The following is a 20770-nucleotide window of genomic DNA, read 5'->3' as shown; positions in this document are numbered from 1 at the left end:
TTCTGTTTAGTAGTATCTTCTTCTGGATTTCTGCTCTTTTCTCAATAATGTATTGAGATGGATGGGCAGCAATTTCCCCTGTAATGAAATGCATAGCAGCTGGGAAGTTTATTCATCTGGAAGAGAAAAAAATTACCTCACTCAAAAGCCAACTTTAATTATTTTCAAACATTCAATCCAGGCAGGTTAGGGCATAGTATAATAGGCATGTTATAGCTGAGCTGACCTGTGCCCTATTGTACCAACAGAAAAAATCCATATCTAATCAGTCTATGCTATGATATATTTTTAAAAGCCTATTTTTAAATGCAGCAAGCAGACACAAGTCTCAGATATAATCAGCACTGCTATACTGTTGACGTGGATCTAAGAAAAAGCCAAATAAATTACATACTAGGCATATATCTGTGTTCTCTTGATCAAGTAAAATCTTTCATCACTGACTTCATAAGCTCTGTCTTCAGACTCTAAGAGCATCCCAGGCTTATGGATCCTTTAAAATACAGCTTATCAGACTGAACTCTAGTAGGGTTTAGTATTGTTAAAATACTGTGCACTTCAGTGTATTCCTTTAAACTGCACCCAGCTACCCCACATGCCGTTCAAGCTGATTTTCACCCACCAGCTGCATGAACTGTTGCTCCAGCGCTTTGTACTCTGTCGAGCTCCTGTTGAAGAGGTCATCCGAGAAGTGCATGTTGGTTACCCTCAGGCTGAAGAAAACCACGAGCTCTTTGCCTTTGGCTGCAGTGGTCATGGAGCTGGTAGTCACATACTTGAGCACCGGCGCTGGGGTGGTTTCTGCAGGCTCTGTGGTCAGCACGGGGATGTAGCCGCTGCCCTGCTCCCCCTCGTCCAGCGCGGCCGTGCTCGCCGCGCCCACCTGATCCAGCTCGGCAGCGATGTCCTGCACGCCCATCCCGGTGACATCTGCAGGAACGACCTCAGGGGCTGGAGCTGAGGAGCCTGGTAACTCAAGGGACTGCTCGATGATCTCAGAGGGGCTGTAGGACGGGCTGGTGGCTGCAGGCAGCGGTGCTACTGATGGCAGCACATCTGTAATGACAGCTCCAGGCTGCGCGGTAGAGACATCACTTGGACCAGTAAAGAAAGGCAACCCTTCATAAGTGCTGGCTGTAACAAAAATGTCATCACCTGATGATTCTGGTTCTTCCATGATCTTAACTGCTGCAGAAAACATGATAAAACCAAATTAGATATGCTGAAAAGCAAGCATAAAAAATGTCAAGCATAGGAAAAAGTGTATATGGCATTTCTGCTGAAACATTTTTAACAATAAGTTTAACATTATCTAAATATGAAAATGTTAATGCCAACACCAAGAAAGTCTACTGGAACAAAATACCTCATACACCTGTTTGAGTGATGGGATTTCTGCAGGTTCTGTGTTTAATAGTTATGCTTGGCAAGTCTTTCTTGAACTCTACAGCACATTCTTGTTCTGAAGGTACATAATCACACTGTCAGTTTACATTGTCTGAAAGGGGAGATTGGAGCTTTGAGCTCTCTGCTTGAAACACTTGCATGCCAGAGTAATTCTGATTCCTTCTGTGAAAAGTTAAAGCTATTATTTGGCAGTAATCATAAAATGTGATTACAAAAACAATACAGCCCTTCTAGATGCAAACTGTGTCAATTTACCCAAAAGACAACAGCAGCAATGAAAAAAATATTCAAACTTTAAGAAGCAAAAATATTCAAACCTTAAGAAACCTTATTACACCTGAAGCAGAATTTTTATGATATTCCCATTGGGGCTTGGCATGGATTTAGGATATGTGATAACTGTAGCTGAAATCCAGATCTAAAGTGTCAGTGACTCTCTGAATTTGGCTTGCAGCTACCTGGCCACAATGACTTCACAATAAATGATGTCCTCCACCAAGCCACCTGCCCAAACTGGTGCCTTTGTCCTTTTCCAGTGATATAGCATTCTTCACGTGGAACTTTTAGCAGCACCCTTCAGGTAAAATCACTTATCAGCAGTAAGGAAAGAAATTTTTCTCTCTTCCTTTCCCTACACCCTAATTTCCTCCCAGTGGCCATTGAAAATATGAGAGGAGAGCAAAGTTTTGCATTGGGAATATTCTTGACTGAATGAGGTGGCAATTGTCCTGCCACCTCATTTCAACAAAAGCTTCAGATGCTCTTCTCTTGCCATGTCCTCATGTTTCTTGTATGATTAAGGATACGGACAGATTACAAAAGCAAAGCCTAGTGATGTTCTCTGTTTACAAAGCTCTTGCTATTACTTGTTATGCTGATAAGGAGTAAGAGTCACTTATCAGTTAAGAGAACTCAGAACAGCTTTGCTAGCATTAGTGCCTGAGGCATTAATGCAGGATGATCTACTGATGGGATGAGCCTGCAGCTCCACAGACATCTCTCAGCACGAGAGCACACACTGGAGCACACACCATTGTGATGGCATTTGTTAGGCAGATTATATTTTAGAAAGATAACTACAGAAGAAAGATATACTGGCTTTGAAATTGCAGCAAATTTGAAGCAGAAATACACAGCCATATATATATTGCATGCCTGGCATATAGCTGTGTATATATATACATATGTCTATACATAGATTATAATGGTCTTCTGGCATCCTCTTATTACAAGCAAAGTAACTTAAAAGGCCTTGAGGGCATACCAAGGTGATCTCTGAGCATGTATCACCTGTTTTCATAAGCTGCCAGTTCTCAGCAATCACTGTGTCTCCAGCTGAAAGAGACAGACAGCAAGTGACCCAACAGTTTGTGTTATTAGTAAATGGGCTCACATCAAGGGCTGCTGGGCACCTACTGTGGCACAGCACCAGTCCCAAACCCAGGGACATGTTCTTTGTCTAACAGGTGTCGTATTACTGCTGCAAGACTTGCCTACTCAAGTGACATGTTGAAATCAGCAGTACATTGATTTGCAGCTGGTTTTTCCAAGGTTTTCCTCTGCCTACACAAAGCTTCAATAAAATTAAATCCTAAGAAGTTAGGAACTATGGATGAAACAGAGAAGATGAAGACATTTCATAGAATCAAAGAATGGTCTGGGTTGGAAAGGAACCTAAACATTATCTAATCCAACCCCCCTGTCATGGGGAGGGACCCCTTCCACTACACCAGCTTGCTCAAGGCTATATCTGTCCTGGTCTTGAACTTCTAGGGATGGGCATTCAAACTTGCCTGGGTAAACTGTTCCAGTGCCTCGCCACCCTCACAGTAAAGAATTTCTTCCTAATATCTAACCTAAATCTACACTCTTTCTGTTTAAAGCCATTCTCCCTTGTCCTGTCTCTACAAGATTTTGTAAAAGGTCCCTGTCCAACTTTCTTGTACACCTCCTTTAGGTACTGGAATGTACAGTAGGGCTTTCCCCAGAGCTTTCTCTTCTCTAGACTCAAAAAGCCCAGCTCTCTCAGCCTAAGTCCATAGGAGAGGGGCTCCTGCCCTCTGACCATCTTCATGGCCCTCCTCTGGACTCCCTGGTCCTTTTTTTGTTGAGGAGGGGAGCCAGAGCTGAACAGAGTACTCCAGGTGCGTTGTGACAAGAGTGGAGTTCAGAACTCATTCACCTCCCTTGACCTGCTAGTCAGTAAAATGAAAAACAAAATCCCAACCCTTTGCATTTAAAATGTTGGGTTTATATATGACATCAATATATATTGATTTTCAGGCTAGATGTAAAGAAGACACTTTTTTTTTATTATGAGATTGGTGAAACACTGGAACATGTTGCCCAGAGAGGCGGTGAATGCTGCATCCCTGGAAATGTTGAAGGTCAGATTGAATGGGACTCTGAGCAGCCTAATCTAGCTGAAGATGTTCCTGTTTATTGTAAAGGGGTTAAACTAGATGGCCTTTAAAGGTCCCTCCCAATCAAGCTTATTCTATGAATCTGTGAATCCATATGCACATAAAAATATGTATAAAATTTTGCAACAGAACACAAAATACACTTATGTTGTTCATCACAAAGGAATTATTTGTAAAAACTTCACCAATTTGCTTTGTAGATGAGATTTTCACATCAGAAGACAGTTATGTTATGAAACCTCTATAAGTACAAACTCGGAAGATTTAGACACTCAATCTCAGCATATTTCATTTCAGCATAAAGTTTAGTTTATAGAACTATCATTCAGGTGTAGGGAATCCACAGAGGGCACAAAATAAGTCAATGAAATCAAATATACTCCCAGAGTAACCACACTGAAGGTTAAACAATACAATAGAATTAAAAGCTGATGTCTGCAATAAAAACTGCAACTCCATTTTCAGCCACCTCTTATCCTCCCACAAAGTTGTTCACTGAACTCTCCAGACATTTTTTTGTTCTGCATAGCCAAGGCCGGACAGTATTGTACCGAGAGCATTATAACGAAAATTAAACACCCATTGGCAAAGATGTGAAAACACTAAATTAAGAGGCAATTTCCTGTGCCCATGCTATATTAAATCTTTGTAAAAGGAGTTGTCCATGTAGGCATTTATCCCCTGCTAAGGGAACGAAATACATAGATTTGACTTATCAAAAAAAAATCAACTGCCATTTCAGCAACTTTATTTTATGTATCTGATTAGTTGGTCCTCATATTTTTTTAAATGAGGGAAACCCTTCTAATTGACCATGAATAAGGAGTAATTGTTAGGGAAAGGTCAAATTGTCATGAGACATTTTCCTAGTGGGTTAGCATTAATGAGCAGACCCAGAATGTTATACTTTAAGAGGTCCTGGCATTTCCTTTCATTCATGAGCATAATAAGCACTGACATACTTTCCAAGTCCACTAGTGGGTATTCTGCACATGTTCTGTGTATGAAAGTTACAGTGCTACAATATCTATGTATATATCTGCATACTTGCTGGCTGAAATAAATAACCAAAGAAGGGAAAAGTGTGCAGTTAAGAGATTGGTTCATAATACAGAGTAAGAATCACCTTGTGTGCACTCTGCTGATGCCAATACCAGATGGATACAGAAGGTAACTGCATTCAAATTTACATATTTTGTTGGTGCCTGAAATGTCACTAAATCCCTGGACACAGGACTGCTGCGTACAGACAAACTGCTGAATTTATGTTTGAGGCCTTTAATTTCTAACTAATGCAAAAGTAATATGAGGATTAAGAGAATTAAGAGAAGAGGATCGTTAACCTAATGTGTCACAATGAGTGTCTCCCAACACATGATTACTGATTACATTCATCTTTCTAACTGCAAAGCCAAGCCAAAAGAGTCCCAATGATCTAAGACTGTCATTCTGTCTGTCTGTTTGGACCCTCCAGAAATGAGGTTCAGTATCCACTAAATCCATAGAACTCTTTTCCCACTGACTCCAGAGAGCCTGAGTTCACCCTCTCTCCTCCATCTTCCAGTCCTAAAAACTCTTTTCTCTATTAATCTTTTTCCTTAGCATTCACATTGGAGTCTTTGTCTAGTCTAACTTTTCACAGGACAGCCTGAGAGCGCAGCTCTAGCTCTGCTACTCACTCCACTACTGTGGTGTTCTGTGTGACTTATAGAAGCCTTCATCTTATTTTGAAAATTTCCATACCTTGCAGCTGTGCTTTATTATCGTTCTCAGCCTCCAAGATAAATGTCATTCTCACATGATGTCGCAAGAAGAGTATTTTCTGCCTTAATAAGGATATTTTCTATCTTAATAAAACACTGCTTAGTAATGATAATCTCTCATTATTCTCGAGACTATTCACTTCTGCCTGACTCTGAAAACTTAAGGAGTAAGATAAAATTTGTGAAATCTAAGACCTGAAAATCTAAACTGCTACAGAATTCAGGGTATTGGGTAACCAAAGCTATCTCCACATGGATATCAAGGCCAACCTTCTGTTCAGTACCAGACAACCCTGTCTTACTGACTTTCCTGCTTAGCTAAGTAATTTGTGAAGGGCCACAGACTGTATGCTTGATTTGGGATGTTCTATGACATTGCTGTCATCTCACTGGGATCTTTACCATTAACTCTTTTTGGGAGGTCAGTAGTATTATTTACTTTTGCAATGACTGAGGAAATAAAAAGCAAAGAACACTTCACTTGTTCCAATGCATAAAGATTAAGAGCAAACCATTAAAAGAAAGCCAAGCCCTGCCTGCTTTTATTGCTCTGCACCTTTTCCCTCACAGTAGCCAAGTCTGCCTGAGAGCAGCAGAATGATGCAGCTCACTAAAGTCTGACTGTCCATAAACATTTCACTGGTGCAAATCAGCCAGTCTTACTCAACTCACTCAAAATTTTCAGTACAGGTGAAGAATTCTCTTTATGTAATGCTGGAGGATCAGTATTTTTATTGATCCATCTGTTCTTGGGAAATGGAAGCTCCCCTAGACTTTATGGAAGTCAGTCTGTTGCAGAAGGGAGTCACATCTGCCTTTAACAATTCCCTATTTGGTCACTGTACCTGTAAGAGCCCTCTGAAATATCAGTTTCTAGTGGGATTAAAAATTCATTCTGTCTTTTATTACTGTTTTCACATGCATTGGCCATAGCGTGGCTGAAGATAGTCATTCAGCTTGCCATTTGCTGTTTCATAAAGAACTCCTGTTACTTCAATTAAAAGTTTTCTGAAAAAGACTCTGTAAAGTTTTGAAACAATGAAATCAATACATGTAATATTTTTTTTACAAATATTTGACTTCAAGTTAATAATTTAAGTACAACAGCTGGAGATAAAGCAGGTAACTATTAACTGAGCAATCTTACTTTATAGACCTGTGTCAAATTCATATGCTGAGAAACCTGATGTTGAACCTTAAAAACTGTCTTTGGCATTCTCATGTTTCAGCAGTTTTAGAGGATTAAGCATTTCAGAAACACAGATATAATTTAAACAATACAGGAATAGCTGGTGTTTAAAGCATACCCAACATTCTGAGAAGAATATAAGAATACACAGAAAGGTGAGGTGCATAATCAGATACCTTGTATGGATAGCAGGTCAGTGGTAGGTTATTTCCATAATGTGACAAGACACTTTCACCATTTACAGAACCGTTTACCTCTTCTGCTATTGAGATTGCCAGATAAAATTACATACTAGTGCTCAACCACTCTGAAAGTCAGTTTTCTGAGTAAAGTCCTTCCTAAAAAATTATGCAACCAAGATTAAAATGCTCTTGTGAAGTAAGGGGATTTGTAAGTACATTTATATAAAAACATGTCAAAAATACCAGGGATACCATGGTTGTTTTGTATTGTAAGATATTTTACATTGAAGTTCTGCACTATTTGCTACCATAGTAATATCATATTAAAATATATATTAAACAAGAAAGATACCATGCTAATCTTGGAAGGAAACCCAAGCAGCAGTGAATTTGCAAGAAGAAATGCACTTCTACAAAGGAACAGAATCAAAGACAAATAAGAAAACTCTTGCTTAAAACAATAGCTTCAGGAAGATTTAATATATCTTATTCCCATTGTTGAATGTTCTCAATTAAATTTGAAAAATTCCTTTCATGAATTTAAAATAATGAGATCTATGTGAAAACAGCCTGAGTCTTTACAAACACCTGGAAAAATAGAGACATTCACCTAAATTGCAAACACTGCTGCATGACACTATAAGACTTTTAGGGCACCCCAAATGGAGAACCTGGAATACTCCTTTTGATTTATTTTATTTTGGAATGTTTGAAAACAAAATCTGACAAGTAACAATGCTTATCCTTCAGAACTTAAAGTGCTCTCCAAATTCCTGCCCATTTTCTCTATTTTTTTCAACTGTGCAACAGGAAAAAATCAGAGCAAATTTTTGTAGAGGATGGGACCATCAGGCAGTTTTGTGGTATCAAAGTTTATTAGTTTACAAAATGGTAAAAACAAAAAACAAAACAGAATTTACATAATACATTTCAAGCAATGTGTTGACCAAGGACCTAAAACAGAAAAGAAAAACATGAAATTAGCAAGTTAAAACCAGTGATTCTATTAAAATTTCATCATCAGATGAGCACTTTAAGACTTGCCAAGAAAAATGAAAACACTGAACATACTTTTCCCCCTCCTTTTACTATGTATGAGAAAATAGTTCATAGAATGGAAGTTACAGAATGAGGAGTTTTGGTCTTCTAAATTGTGCCTTGGATGTAGGCAGTCTGATTTTTCTCAAAGTTTTGAAATGGATAATGTGACTCTGTTAGAGAGAGATAGAAGGAATTATTTAAGAGGCAAGATCCTTCTTGCTTTATATTTCATTGTAGGAATACATTTCAATCTTACTGATATTGAAAAGGACTTTGGGCCAGATGCCTTTGTACAGGCTTGGCTTGTTAAATGTGCCCATCGTGCTTGGATTGTGGACCTGAGCAGCCCAGACCAGCAAGAGCACTCTGTCAGGGGGCAGGCAGGATGCTGAATGTTAAACCCACAGTGCAGTACAATTGTCCTTAAAGCCATTGACCTCAGGTTTGTGTGCAATCCCTGAAGACACCTTCACGTAACACTGGGGTGCAGAAGTCTTATGCCACAAGCTAGTTTCTCAAAAAATGACAGTTAAATTAATATTCAGGACTGTTCTCACATAAAATGACTGGATTAAGGTACATGAGTTTCATTTAACTTTTCCAATTGTTGTTAAGTAGCAGTGACAATACCAAGATGAAACATTGCTACTCTAGCTGCTCATAGAACTTCCAGGTACATTGGGAAGCTAACAATAGGAAAAAAATAACTAGCAAGCTGTCCATAAAATACTCGCTTCACTCCCCAAGAAAGAACTACTGAGTATTACTAACACTAACCTTCTTACATTAGTTTTTAAAGGAATTGTTAATGAGAGGACAAAGCCTCCTTTCAACCAGCAGGGGAAAAACAAAAAGAAATCATTATTTTTAGTAGCTGCAGCTGATGCTGACTTTATTCTCTTCTCCCCTGCCACATATCACCATTGAAATCATCTGCCTTGATGCTTTCAGGCAGGCATTCTCCTCAGGCCACACTTTTTGTTTTATTATTATTATTCAAGCTTTGCAGTATCATGTAGGCATATTGTGAATTTCTTCAAGATTTATTTAGCATAATTTTGATTTTTATTGTTTCACTTTGGAGTGTCAGTGTCTGATTCTGAAAATTGTGAAGTAGGCATATTGTGAAGTTCTTCAAGATTTATTTAGAATAATTTTGATTTTTATTGTTTCACTTTGGAGTGTCAGTGTCTGATTCTGAAGTGGTGAAGAAGATACAGGGATAGCTAGGTGTAGATATAGATGGTATAAAATAGGAATGAGAATGGAACTTTGAGCGTATTTTAATTTTAAGACAAGTTTAACCCGGGCTTCAGCCACTGCTCTAGGCTACATTTAGGAGCAAGGACTGAAATGTGTTAAAATATTTTCCTAACTTTATTCCTTTCAATCTCTGGAAAGATAAATTAAAACTGTGGCAATTGTTCTGGGAAGATGGACCTTAGGAACTGAAATCCTCAGCTATGAAGATGCCATTCTTGAATAATATTTTCTGTTTTTTTCAGTCAACCCCAGCAGGCTTTTCTGTGCCAGCAATTCCCTGAAAAAACTCTGCTTGAAAGCCCATTATTCCAAACTGCAGGGTAATAAAGATGGTTATTAAGGAATGTTTGACCCTGTATAAAATTTTGACTGTAAAACTCTGTTATTGGCACCACTATTCTACAAATATTGTATACTACAATAATTTAATTTTAAAAAGTCTACCAACTGGCGAAGAATGAAAGAGCAGGCCAAACATGTAAATACAGTAAAATGAAGAAGAAATGAAATATTTGGCATCCAGGCTTGGTTTAATCATGTTCTTACTGATGCATGTAATGATCTTACCACTCTACAGAATGAAAGTGAAATTTCTGTGTCCTTCTAATTTACACCTGGATGTCATCGCCTGAAATTGAGTTTAGTTTTTTTCTCTATAGAATTTCATAGAAAGTTTAATTGAGAAAGAAATGTTAAGGACCTCTGGGAGAAAAATTGCATGTTATCTTCAACTAAAAGTCAGAAATTACTTGCACATTGCAATGAAAACCAATGACACCCCTGACAGGAGTTTAAGCTGTAAATATTCATAAACATGAATCACATTAAATTTAATGCAAACATTATTGCAAATATGTCTCCATTTAAGACTTTAATGTATTTTTGTTTGTTAGTTTTAAACACTAGTGTTTTCCACACTGACTAACTAGCAGCTTAAATTGATATTAGCACCAGTGCTATCTATGTAAGGCATCTCAAGATGGCTGAGGAGATCAAAGCTGGAAGGCCAAGCCCTGTCTATAGACAGAGATACAAAATTCCATTGAGATATGGAGCAGATGATTGAGCAGAGATGACTCACAGCACCTGAGTTACAACTTGTTTGTAACAGTCCAATGCAGGGGGCATGAGTTTTTTCTCTAACAAGGAACAGACTAAAAAAATTTCCAGTCTGAGGTCAAGTGTGGACTCTTCTATGCTGGAGAACATTGAATTCTCCAAAGAGAGGAGATTAATAATTTAGAAAGTCAAAGTTTTAGTACCATTTGATCATAACACTTTTTTTTTTTTTTCCAAACCCAGCATTTCTAGCAAGACCAAGGATTTTTAATAAGTGAGGAAAATGTATTATTTAGGGCATGTTAGTCTCAGCACTGCCATTTTGCCTAATATTTGTTCCAACTGGACTACATGACATGTAAACTTCATTAGTTTCATTCATTTTTGACATGACAAATGTTAACCTTGCACTCTCAGCACAGAAGTCTGTATTATTTGCTTAAAAATATCCTTCTGATTATACTGCTGCAAAGACCAGGGGTTTTAAATTAATTTTATTCAGGACAATAATATATTTAAAATACACATTTAAAATTATTTGTGATACTGGCCCTTCAAATTCTGAACTTATTTCTGCCTTTTATATTTTCCTTTATTAGACAATTAGAATTATTGCAGTCATGTCTAAAAACTGTAAACTGCCTCAAGTTTTTAGCCCTTTAGTTCTAAAGAAAATTAATTTTCTGGAACAAAGTGGAATTAAACCACATGCAGCAGCACATATATATCCCTCCTGGAGGGAGAGCTGCTTCATGCACTGCAACAAAGAGGAAGAATTATGGGTGGTTTGTAGGCTTGACTACAAAGTGTGACTGAACAAGTGGTGGAGCACTGAGGTCTATCTTCCTGCTATTTTCATAGGTGCACAACATTTTTTCATTATGATACATTATTCTACATTTTTTCATTATGTAAGGAGAGTTGCATCTAGATAAGCAAATTTTCTTAGCAGCAATATAAATTGTTTTCAGTACTTCACACAGTCATTTTAATGAGTCTTTGGAATTACCAATTGAGTTTAAAGAAAGTGATCACTTGTTTTGGTTCATTTGTGTTGTATATTTGGGGGGTCATGAATAAGAAATAATTGAAGGAAGACAAGCTTAACCTTAAAGTAAAACAGAAGTGGTTGGATAGCTTAATAATTTAAACAAGTCATGTGTTAAATTGGAAAAATAGATAGTGCTCACTTTCTCTCAAACTTTTTTGCTTGGATTAGTCATTTCATTTCAGCATTTCTAAGTGTGTTTTGAAGACGTGATGTAGATTTTGTTCTATTCCAGCACAGAGACAACTGGGCAGAATGCTGTCATTAAATTCTGACCAGATGCTAATAACTTATTTTAATATGTTTAGGATTCCTTAGGATTACCCTGAGTAGGCAGTGCTAACTGATCAAAACGTTTCCTTCAATCCAACATATCCTCATATGGGCCTGCTGGAACTCTTCTATTCACCCTCATCGTCAATTTATAGAAAACTTTCAGACTGCTGAATATTGCATAAGGTGCTTGAGAAAATGACATTGCTAGACCTACCTGTTCACTTCTCCAAACGTCAGGCAACCTTCACAAAAAACACTCTGCACATCTGAAGCAGCAGGAGACAAGTAGAAGGGCACAGAGAGAAGCTGATGGGGAAAAATGTCAAGAAAATCCTGTCAGTTTATGATCCAAGAAGACATAAGGAAAACATAAAAATATTCAAGGGAATACAAGAGCTCTTACCCTCTATATCCATCGATGTGAAAAAAATGGTGAGCATTCCTGGCACAACGAATTGGTGGATTCCAATCCTGGGAACATCTGGAGAGGTTCTTGCAAAAAACAATGGGGTTTTCTTTTCTGTGACAAGGCTGGTTATGCCAAACAGAAAATTGTGCTAAGCAAAGACAGTGCTGAGGCAGCTGAGGTTGAACCAGAGGCAGAAAAAATCCACAAATATGCAAAACCCTGAGATTTTTTTCCTAGTGATTACTTGGAAATAAGACTGTGCCACGTAATTAACTGCTGGGTAGCAGGATAACATTAATGGGGACAATTCACAGAGGTTTGTGTGAACATGAGATTAATTATGGCAATAATTAAGGAGGTTTTTATCAGTTACACATACAGAGATGTGACCATTGTGTACTCCTTATCAGTGGTTTCTTCTCACAGAAAAAAACCCTGCAATAAAACCTGCAGAGTGTTTGTCTCCCAGAGTCCTTCTTGAAAGCCTGAGGATGACCCAGGCTTCTCAAGCTGAGATGCAGTACATCTGAGTAGCTGAAGGATTTTACTGCAGCTTTGTTTTGTTTTGCAATAACTTCTCCAGAAATAAGGCCTCCTTCATGATGGCCAGGATTTTGGGATAAACATTTACCTGGACTGTACAATTCGTTAGTGGCTACAATTAAAACAAATTCAAATTAAATTTCTTCTTACTGTTTAGGAAGCCAAATATATTGTTTGTTTTACTGCTGAAATTTTCTTGTTTTTTGAAATAACATCTGTCTAATACATTACGTAAATTGCTTCCCTTTTGAATTGTCATGCTGTTTCAGACAGTCGCAAGAGGATGGCAAAAAGAAGAAATTTAACTGTACAGAAGAAATGTTAATGAATTTTAACTGCAGAAGGAGGAAATATGAAGAAGAAAGAAGAATGCTGGAGAAAATATGAAGAAAGAAGAATGCTAGAGAAAAGTGATCAGATATCATCTCAGGCAATAGGGGGAAACCCCCTTTTTTTTTTGCACTGGCTGTAAATGGAAAATAGACGGCATTTTAAAGGTGCTACAGCAAAGAAAACCTTTCTGAGGTGTCAGATGTTGAAATAGGCTTTCAGAACACTTTAAGGACAGCCTGGCATCTTCCTGCTGTTTCTGGACTGGTGCAAGGGGTGGGGCAGGTGCCATCACCATGTGGCCAGCACGGTGCTGCAATCCCCACTGGCCTGGTGCTGGCTGCCCACAGACAGCTTTGCTGTGCAGAACTGCACCACCACAGCACTGGCTGACAGGGGCCCACGCCTGCTCCTGCCTCATCCCTCCCACTGCCTGCTCATGCCTGACAAATCTCATTCTGCCATGGCTTCAAAGGACATATTTCTGCTCTCCCTTCTCTAGGTGTTGTATACAGAACTTTGCCTGTATTTATGTGTCTGAGGCTGAGGCTGATGATCTTTTTGGGAGCTATGAAAGAAATTATTTTTATTACTTGCTTGGTGACCTCAGGCAGGCACAGTTAAAGTGGTTGGTGTAGGATGTAGACATTCAATATTCAGGAGTCTGTAGTGATGTCCAGCCCACAGCGCACACATGTGACAGCCAATGCAATAAAACCCATCTCTGAAACAGAGCTGATGCCTAAAAGAACCTCAGACTATGTTATTTTTGGTAGCCAATTTTCCCTTTCATGGTAAAGAAGAGTGAATTTATATTTCTAAACATATGACGAAGAAAATGTGCTCCATCTTCTGGACAGTAGGGAGGGCAAATGGCTGAAAATGAATACAGTAGAATTTCAGACAACTGTTTAGACCCTAATCCTCTGCCCATCCTTATACAGCACTGTCTGAGTAGTTCCTGCCATTTCACACAAAAAACATTTTAAAGATTTTTTTTTTCTTCTTTAATGCTACTAAGAAAAGCAGCTATGAAATGCAGCCAGGATCAAAGTGTGAAATATTCTGTACCAGGTAGGTTCTGCTTGCCATATTAAAATTAATAGTACTAACATTGCTGACTTTAATAAAACCTGAATTTCCAGATTGAATTCCATCAGTTCCCATGAAATACACAATATATCAAGAAATAAAAGACTACAGGAAATACTGTACACACAGGACTCTGCCAGAATTGAAAAAGGCTTTAAAAAGGGAAAAAGTTTTAAGGAGTAAAGAGTATATATTTTAAAACTCAGTAAACAGGTTTTCAACAGCTCTCCTGACTGTTAGGCATGCAGTATGCCTTGTGTACTATAAGCTTTTAAGAAAATATAATAGCTGCAGCTTTGAGTCATTGCTAACACAGCATCCCTGCTTTTTAGACAGGGAACAATTATTTTTTTCTTCTGCTACTCAGCTGCAGAAATAATGATGGAATTCTTATACTCTGGTGCTTGTTTCAGACATAACTTTTGTTCAACAAGGTGAAACAAGATAGGATGCCTTATTTTGGGGTAGCTTTTATTTACATCTCTAGCTTTTGTTCTGTTTTGCAGCTTGACAGGTTCTAACCTAAATATGCAGCAAACAATTTCTTAAGGGGTCAGTGCAAGTGATTTAAAGATCCTCTGCTTCTTCCCTTCAGTCATTTGGAGCTCACAGGCAAGAGATGCTTAAGAAATTGGGAAATAGACACGTGACTTTATGCAGTTTTTATGACATCAAGTCCCTAATGCAATGAGTGAATAGAATGAAAAATGCATGACTTTGCTTTCCCAGCAAATGTAACACTTTTCCACAGTTATAATGAGTGTTATTTGATGGTATGCTATGCTTTTATCAGTAGCACTACAAGACTTCTCAGCATGCATTTGAAAATAGTTGTATGTAAGACTTTTCATCATAAACATTATTTTCAGGAATATTTGACAACTGATTCTTGTAAGAAGTGATTTTTCTAAACTTTAAGTCACTCTTCTAATCATAAAATATTTGTTTTTCTCTCATTTCCAAAATCTGTGTATAAAGGCAAGATTATAGAATGGGATGTTTATATTCAGCGCATTAGCTACCATGCAACAACATGACCATGAAATGTGCTGTGCTCTTCCCAGTCAGGAGCTGATGGCTGCGTGCTCCCAAGTGGGGTTGTGTGCTCCCAAGTGGCCCCTTTTACATCCTCTACAACAATGATGTAGTGATTTGCTTGATCCAGAAGAACAATCCTACAGGCTGTGCAATGAATGAATATTCCCCATCCCACGCTTCTGCCAGGCAGCCCATTGTGAAGGATTGTGAAGGATGTTATCACCATGCAGGGAGTGTTTCCAGTCAGCTCTGCAAACACTCTCTGTTTGCCTTAGAGGATGTGGCAGGCAGCAGGGATGAAGGTCCCTTCCTGCTGGCTTTGGACGTGCTGGATAAGGAAGAACATCTTGAAAGGAGGAGAAGGGTTCACTCTTCTCACTTCAAGAGTACTTTTGGAGAGACATGAAAGGCCAAGATATGGGCAAGGAGGGAGCTGGTTGAGCTGGGACAGAGTAGAACAGGGAACTTTCCTGCAGCAGGGAGCAAACTTACAGGTTTTGAGCATGACATTCTTAGACATCCAGAGTGTTGAGTGTTGTTGTGCAAGCTAATGCATGTTGTTGCAATTGTGCCCTGAATTTGCCTTTTGTTTGTTTTCCTCTGCAGATTTTTTAGTATTGCTTAGAGACTATGTGGGGACAACAAAAAATCCTGCTGACTCCCATGATGTGCTTACCTGCCCTCTGCTCTTCTTTTGAGAGAGTCAGTCAAAAATCTGAGACAAAGCACATATGAATATTCATCCAAGAATAATTCCTCCCTTGTGCCTGTAGTGATCTCTTGCATCTTACACAGGAAGCACAGGCTTTGAAGTGTAAATAAAATTCAAGTTTGCTGACCTAACACTGAGATGGTAAGGCCAGGCCAGGGAGCAGGATTGGAGAAGGAGCAGACAAGAGCTGGGACAGATGGAGGGCAGCTCCTCCTAATCATGGCTATTCCTGCTTTGCCAGTGGAGGGTCCTGTCCTGCATAATTCAGTTACCTGCACACAGTGGCTTGTATGGATTTGTAGCTGCTGGTGGAGGTGACTGAAGCAGTAACCTTCCAGATATTTTGCTGTTCTGGGGGAAGGGTTAAATTGCCTGTGCCCTAAAGCTGACCCCACTATCTTTGTCTGAACTTTCTTTAGTTTGCAGGGTCAGCTGTGGGAAATGTGTCTATCATGTATTTTTCATTTGAAAGGCTGCATTATCCAGCCTTTTCCTTTTATGTATATATATTATTTTTATTTATTTTATATTTTTCCTCATGTAAATGGGTGCCTGCATGATTACTGCATGGATAAAATGGAATAAACAAAGAGTGAAAACAGAAATAAAAAAAAAAATTCACATTACTCAGACCTGTAGATATGTAAGCGTTTCTGAGCCATGGTACTCTTTGCTTGGAAGAAATGATGTCATGCTACTCTTGCTGCTATCATCCACAACTGTCAGTAGAGCCCAAAGTAATTTACTTTTCATATTCTAAGTACCAAATATTTTTATGTTAATCTAGAACTTCTTTTTATTTATTTTTTTTTCTGACATGTCTTTTTGAAATTTTACCATAATACTCTGTACTAGGCGTTGCTTATCCTTTGGCATTTGTTGTTGGGTTTGACAACTTTGAACAGATGTGCGTTAGGATTATGCTGAAGAGAAAATGTACATTTTTCACCTTTGGTTGTGAAAGGAGAATTTTCTGTCACAATGGAAAGGATTGCTTGCTGCTCTGACACGTGACTGCATGTCACAACAGCTGCACCTCACCTACTCTCTCTTACACAAAAATCTCTTGTGTCTTACCTTGTCCAGACAGGCTGTCTTGGTCCAGTTCCTTGAAAGGAGGTTCTGCTATGTCAGTCAGTTCTTGCTTCCCTTCAGCTCCCCGCTCCGCGTCTCCGGCGGGCAGGAGAGCAGGTGTGGTGGAGCTGCTGGCGGTGGCCAGCGCCACCGCAGACTCACTGCCAGCTGTGGGTAAGTCCTTGCCAGCAGAGTCGTCTGCTGGGGGAGGCAAGTAGGAATCCTCTGACTCTGGAGGGCTGCTGGTGCTACCCAGAGCACTGAAAGGCACTGTGAAACTTGGGCGGTCGGTAGCAATAACTTGGGTGTATGGGTATCTGTCCTGAAATGGTTCTCTGGAGGGTTTGGTAGGAAAATCAGGTTCAGATGTAATAAAATTATTAAATTCTTCAGGGATGCTGATTTCTTCACTTAGAGCAGGGCTTTCAGTTGTAAATTCAACAAATACATCTCCTCTTTGGTCCACTGTTGCTGGACTGGGATAACCTAGCGGGAGTTCCTCCTAAAAAAGTTTCAAAAAAGTAGCTTTCATTATTATGTTTGAGTTTCAGTGCTAACAAGGCAATAACCTTTAGCCACATGAGCTAGCAAATAGCTAAATCAACAAGGAATTATATTAAGGGTTGGGTTGGAAGGGACCTTAGAGCTCATCTAGTCACAACTCCCTGTGCCATGGTAAGTGACATCTTCCACTAGACCATGTTGCTCAATGCCACATCCAACCTGTCCTGGAACACTGCCAGGGCTGGGACAACCTTAACCTCCCCAGGCACCCTGTTCCAATGTCTCACCATCCTCACACTACTGCATAGCTAACTTAAATTTTCCATCTTCCAGTTTGAGCCCATTTTCCTTGTCCTGTTACTACAGATCCTGACAGGATCTGTCTGACAGAGTCCCTCCCCAGCTTCCTTGCAGGTCCCTTCAGATACAGGAAGGCTGCTACAAAGTCATGGGATGTGTAAAATGGTTGTCATGTGCATCTGGTCCTGATCACAGTTCCTGTAATTTTAAAAGTGGTGGAAGAAAGATAACCTTAACTAGCCCTGTAAACTGCCCTCTTTCTGTCATTAAGATGACTGAACTGAAATGATGAGATGCTGTTTGCTTTGTAATTAAAACTGGAAAACATAATCAAGTAGTAATATTCACCTGTAAATGCTCTAAATAGTATCCCTGTTGCAGTAAAACAACACAACATTCATTGTTACAGAATGTACAAAGGCACATATTATTCCAGCACAAGAAACTTTTTGTATGTTTATCTACCTCTTAACACTTTTTAATTTCTTTTCCCATGGAGAAATAAATAAACACCAAAAACGTTATTAACCTACCAAATCAGGGCCTGCCAGAGGAATAGTGACCATGCCTTGGATATCATTGTCTAAATCACTAGGTGATATAATAGTTTCTGCAAAGAAAATCATAAACATTAGAAAGAGAGAGAGCACAGAATACTTCAGCACCAGCACATTGAAAACTATCAAAACACATAAATTCAATTTTAAAAAAAAGTACTAAAATGTTCTCCATCAAAAAATTGTTTTTAAAAATCCATCTAAAGACAAAAAAAGCATCTTTACATCAATACCCATTCAAAAAGGCAATTATGAAGAAAACCAGTCTTTATATGCACCATTCTTCATATGCTTTATTTAGCATAAATGGGATAGGTCTGCAGAGAGCTGAACCATGGAGGAATGCTTAAAATCACCCAAAGTGTGAACCCCGCAGTTAAATCCACATGGACTACAATGACTCATTATATTGTGTTCATTAAGCCTCAAGTCATTCCAGTTTTACCCTGAGTCCACACCGTTGTTAATGTTGGTGTTTTGGCTTTAGTGCTCAAATTGCTCCTTTCACCTCTCAGAGCAGATCTTAGAAGTACTTGCATGCAAACTGTTTTTCTAAAATTGGTTATCAGAATTAACTACTGGGAGAAAGTTGATTAAAATATTTATTATTGACGTGTTCTATGTAAATTTTTTCTAGGAACTTTTTATCTACGTTAAAATATGACACTTTATTCTTACAGGAAGTATTAGTTCAACTGGATAAATTTTTTTTAGAAAGAAAATGCTGCTGTTCGCAAATGAAACACTGTAGCTAAAATTCAGTATGGGTTTTGAGGTTGTTTCAGTAAATATGCATATAAAAATATTTTAAATTGTTTTTCCCCCTTTTAAACACATCTCTCCAAAAGTAGTTTGCTAGCTTTGCAAAAATCATTGATGAACTAGGAAGGGATATTTATTAGCTGGATTACTGAACAGGGTGCAGACCTTCAACTTCTGCTGGAGGTTTTCACACCCAGCTTGTCTTCTACACTCATTCTGTGTTTCAGAGTGTGAGTGAAACACATCTTTACTGATTTTATCTTTGGATCAAATTCTGTTTAAGGTGTCAATCTCTGATGCTGCTGAAAGGTTAGACGGCTTGCTTACAACCAAGACAGCTTTCAGAAAGCCAATGTGATGTTGGAGGCAGATTTCACTTTTTTTTCTTTTTAAATAAAGGAAAATGTCCACACTAGAAGTTGAAATGATACAGTGAATACTCATAGTATTTATTTTATATTTCTCCTCTTAATGATCTTAGTGTGCAAAAAAACCAAAAAAACCAAGAAAAAAAGTCTAATATTGTTGCAAGTTAGGCTGTATCAAGACACATTTTACCAAAAAAAAACCATGAAAAAAAGTCTAATATTTTTGCAAGTTAGGCTGTATCAAGACACATTTTACTATAAAACTTGTCTTATTTCAACACCAAGGAGAATGGACTATGTCAGATGAAAATAATCTGTTAGAGAAGCAAAGGACACCTTACTGAAATTGCATCAGTATGGGAGGGCAAGATTCAGGCTTATGCCTGGCACCTGGCACCTGCTTTACCTACCATCAGTAAACTGAAGTGTTCCAAGGTCCACTGGCAGGGACTGGTCTTCATGGAGTGCAGTGGCAACCAGCTGCTGAAGGTCTGTCACTGTCAGTTTGGTTGCTGATATTTCCCTCTCTTCAACTGGAGAAATTGGTATTTTTTCACTTTCAACCTTATTAGATCCAATAGTGGAGATGTCATCTGCTGTGCCTTTGGTTTCTGAGCCATCTCTCTCGAAGTTCACCACGTATCGTGCTACTGTGCTGCTGGATCTGCAAGGGGAAAAAGTAAAAATGCCCAGAGCAGCAAAATCAGTCACTGGCTGAGAAATGATTTTCCACACAAACAAATCTGCAACCATAATGTATTCTGTTAGAGTAATGCAAATTTACTTCTTTCTAATGAGACTGTCACCTTCAAATTACTTTTCCTTCACCTAACTTTTTTTCCCACGCATAACTTTTAATAAAAATTCCCACAATGAAGATAATTGAAAAAAAACTTTTAACATAATCTGATTTAATCTGACTACTCAGAAATCTGTAGAACTGGTAATATAGTCTGAAGTCCTTGACTACTGATTCAAACAGCTATAAAGGCACACTGGGGTTATTAGAACCCATAATCACACATTAATTATTCAGGAACCTATGAAAAGGGATTAGATAGTTCATAAAACTGCAGATAAGCAAAAATCTTATCACAAGAGACAATTTTTTTGCTCTTTTTCAAAGAACAGGAAGCTAATGTGGCAAGCAAATCACTTTTTCACAGTGGGAGTTAGCTTTTCAGAGCCCACATCGGTGTGTATGGCTTCTCCCTAGACATTCATGCTTAACAGAAGTCTCAAATATTCACCATTTTTAGTACATCATTTTTTATACATGTTAAATTCACCTAATTAAATGAAAAATAGTGAGTATATTGTAAACCTTTCTATTCCACTATGTTACTTTTTTTTACAATGTCAAATAACAATAGAGAGAAAAATTTCACTTTTATCTAGTGTGTGCTATATATTTGCATTTATATGACATC

The 20770-nt window shown here is 38.4% G+C and overlaps 1 protein-coding gene across 1 annotated transcript in view; it reads right to left on the bottom strand.

Annotated features, from left to right (window-relative positions):
* IMPG1 (interphotoreceptor matrix proteoglycan 1) overlaps positions 1-20770 on the bottom strand; it is a 54729-nt gene that overhangs the window by 9034 nt on the left and 24925 nt on the right. The window contains exons 10-13 of the mRNA XM_039728549.1: positions 19751-20004; positions 18187-18263; positions 16853-17351; positions 623-1188 (exon numbers count right to left, since the gene is read on the bottom strand). Of these exons, the coding sequence (XP_039584483.1) occupies positions 623-1188; positions 16853-17351; positions 18187-18263; positions 19751-20004 (1396 nt within the window). The remainder of the gene's footprint in view (positions 1-622; positions 1189-16852; positions 17352-18186; positions 18264-19750; positions 20005-20770) is intronic.

This window comes from Passer montanus, unplaced genomic scaffold, assembly GCF_014805655.1.
Source record: "Passer montanus isolate IOZ18808 unplaced genomic scaffold, ASM1480565v1 scaffold11, whole genome shotgun sequence".
NCBI lineage: Eukaryota > Metazoa > Chordata > Aves > Passeriformes > Passeridae > Passer > Passer montanus.
Note: the sequence above shows the minus strand (reverse complement) of the source record. Positions and strands in the feature narration are given on the sequence as shown.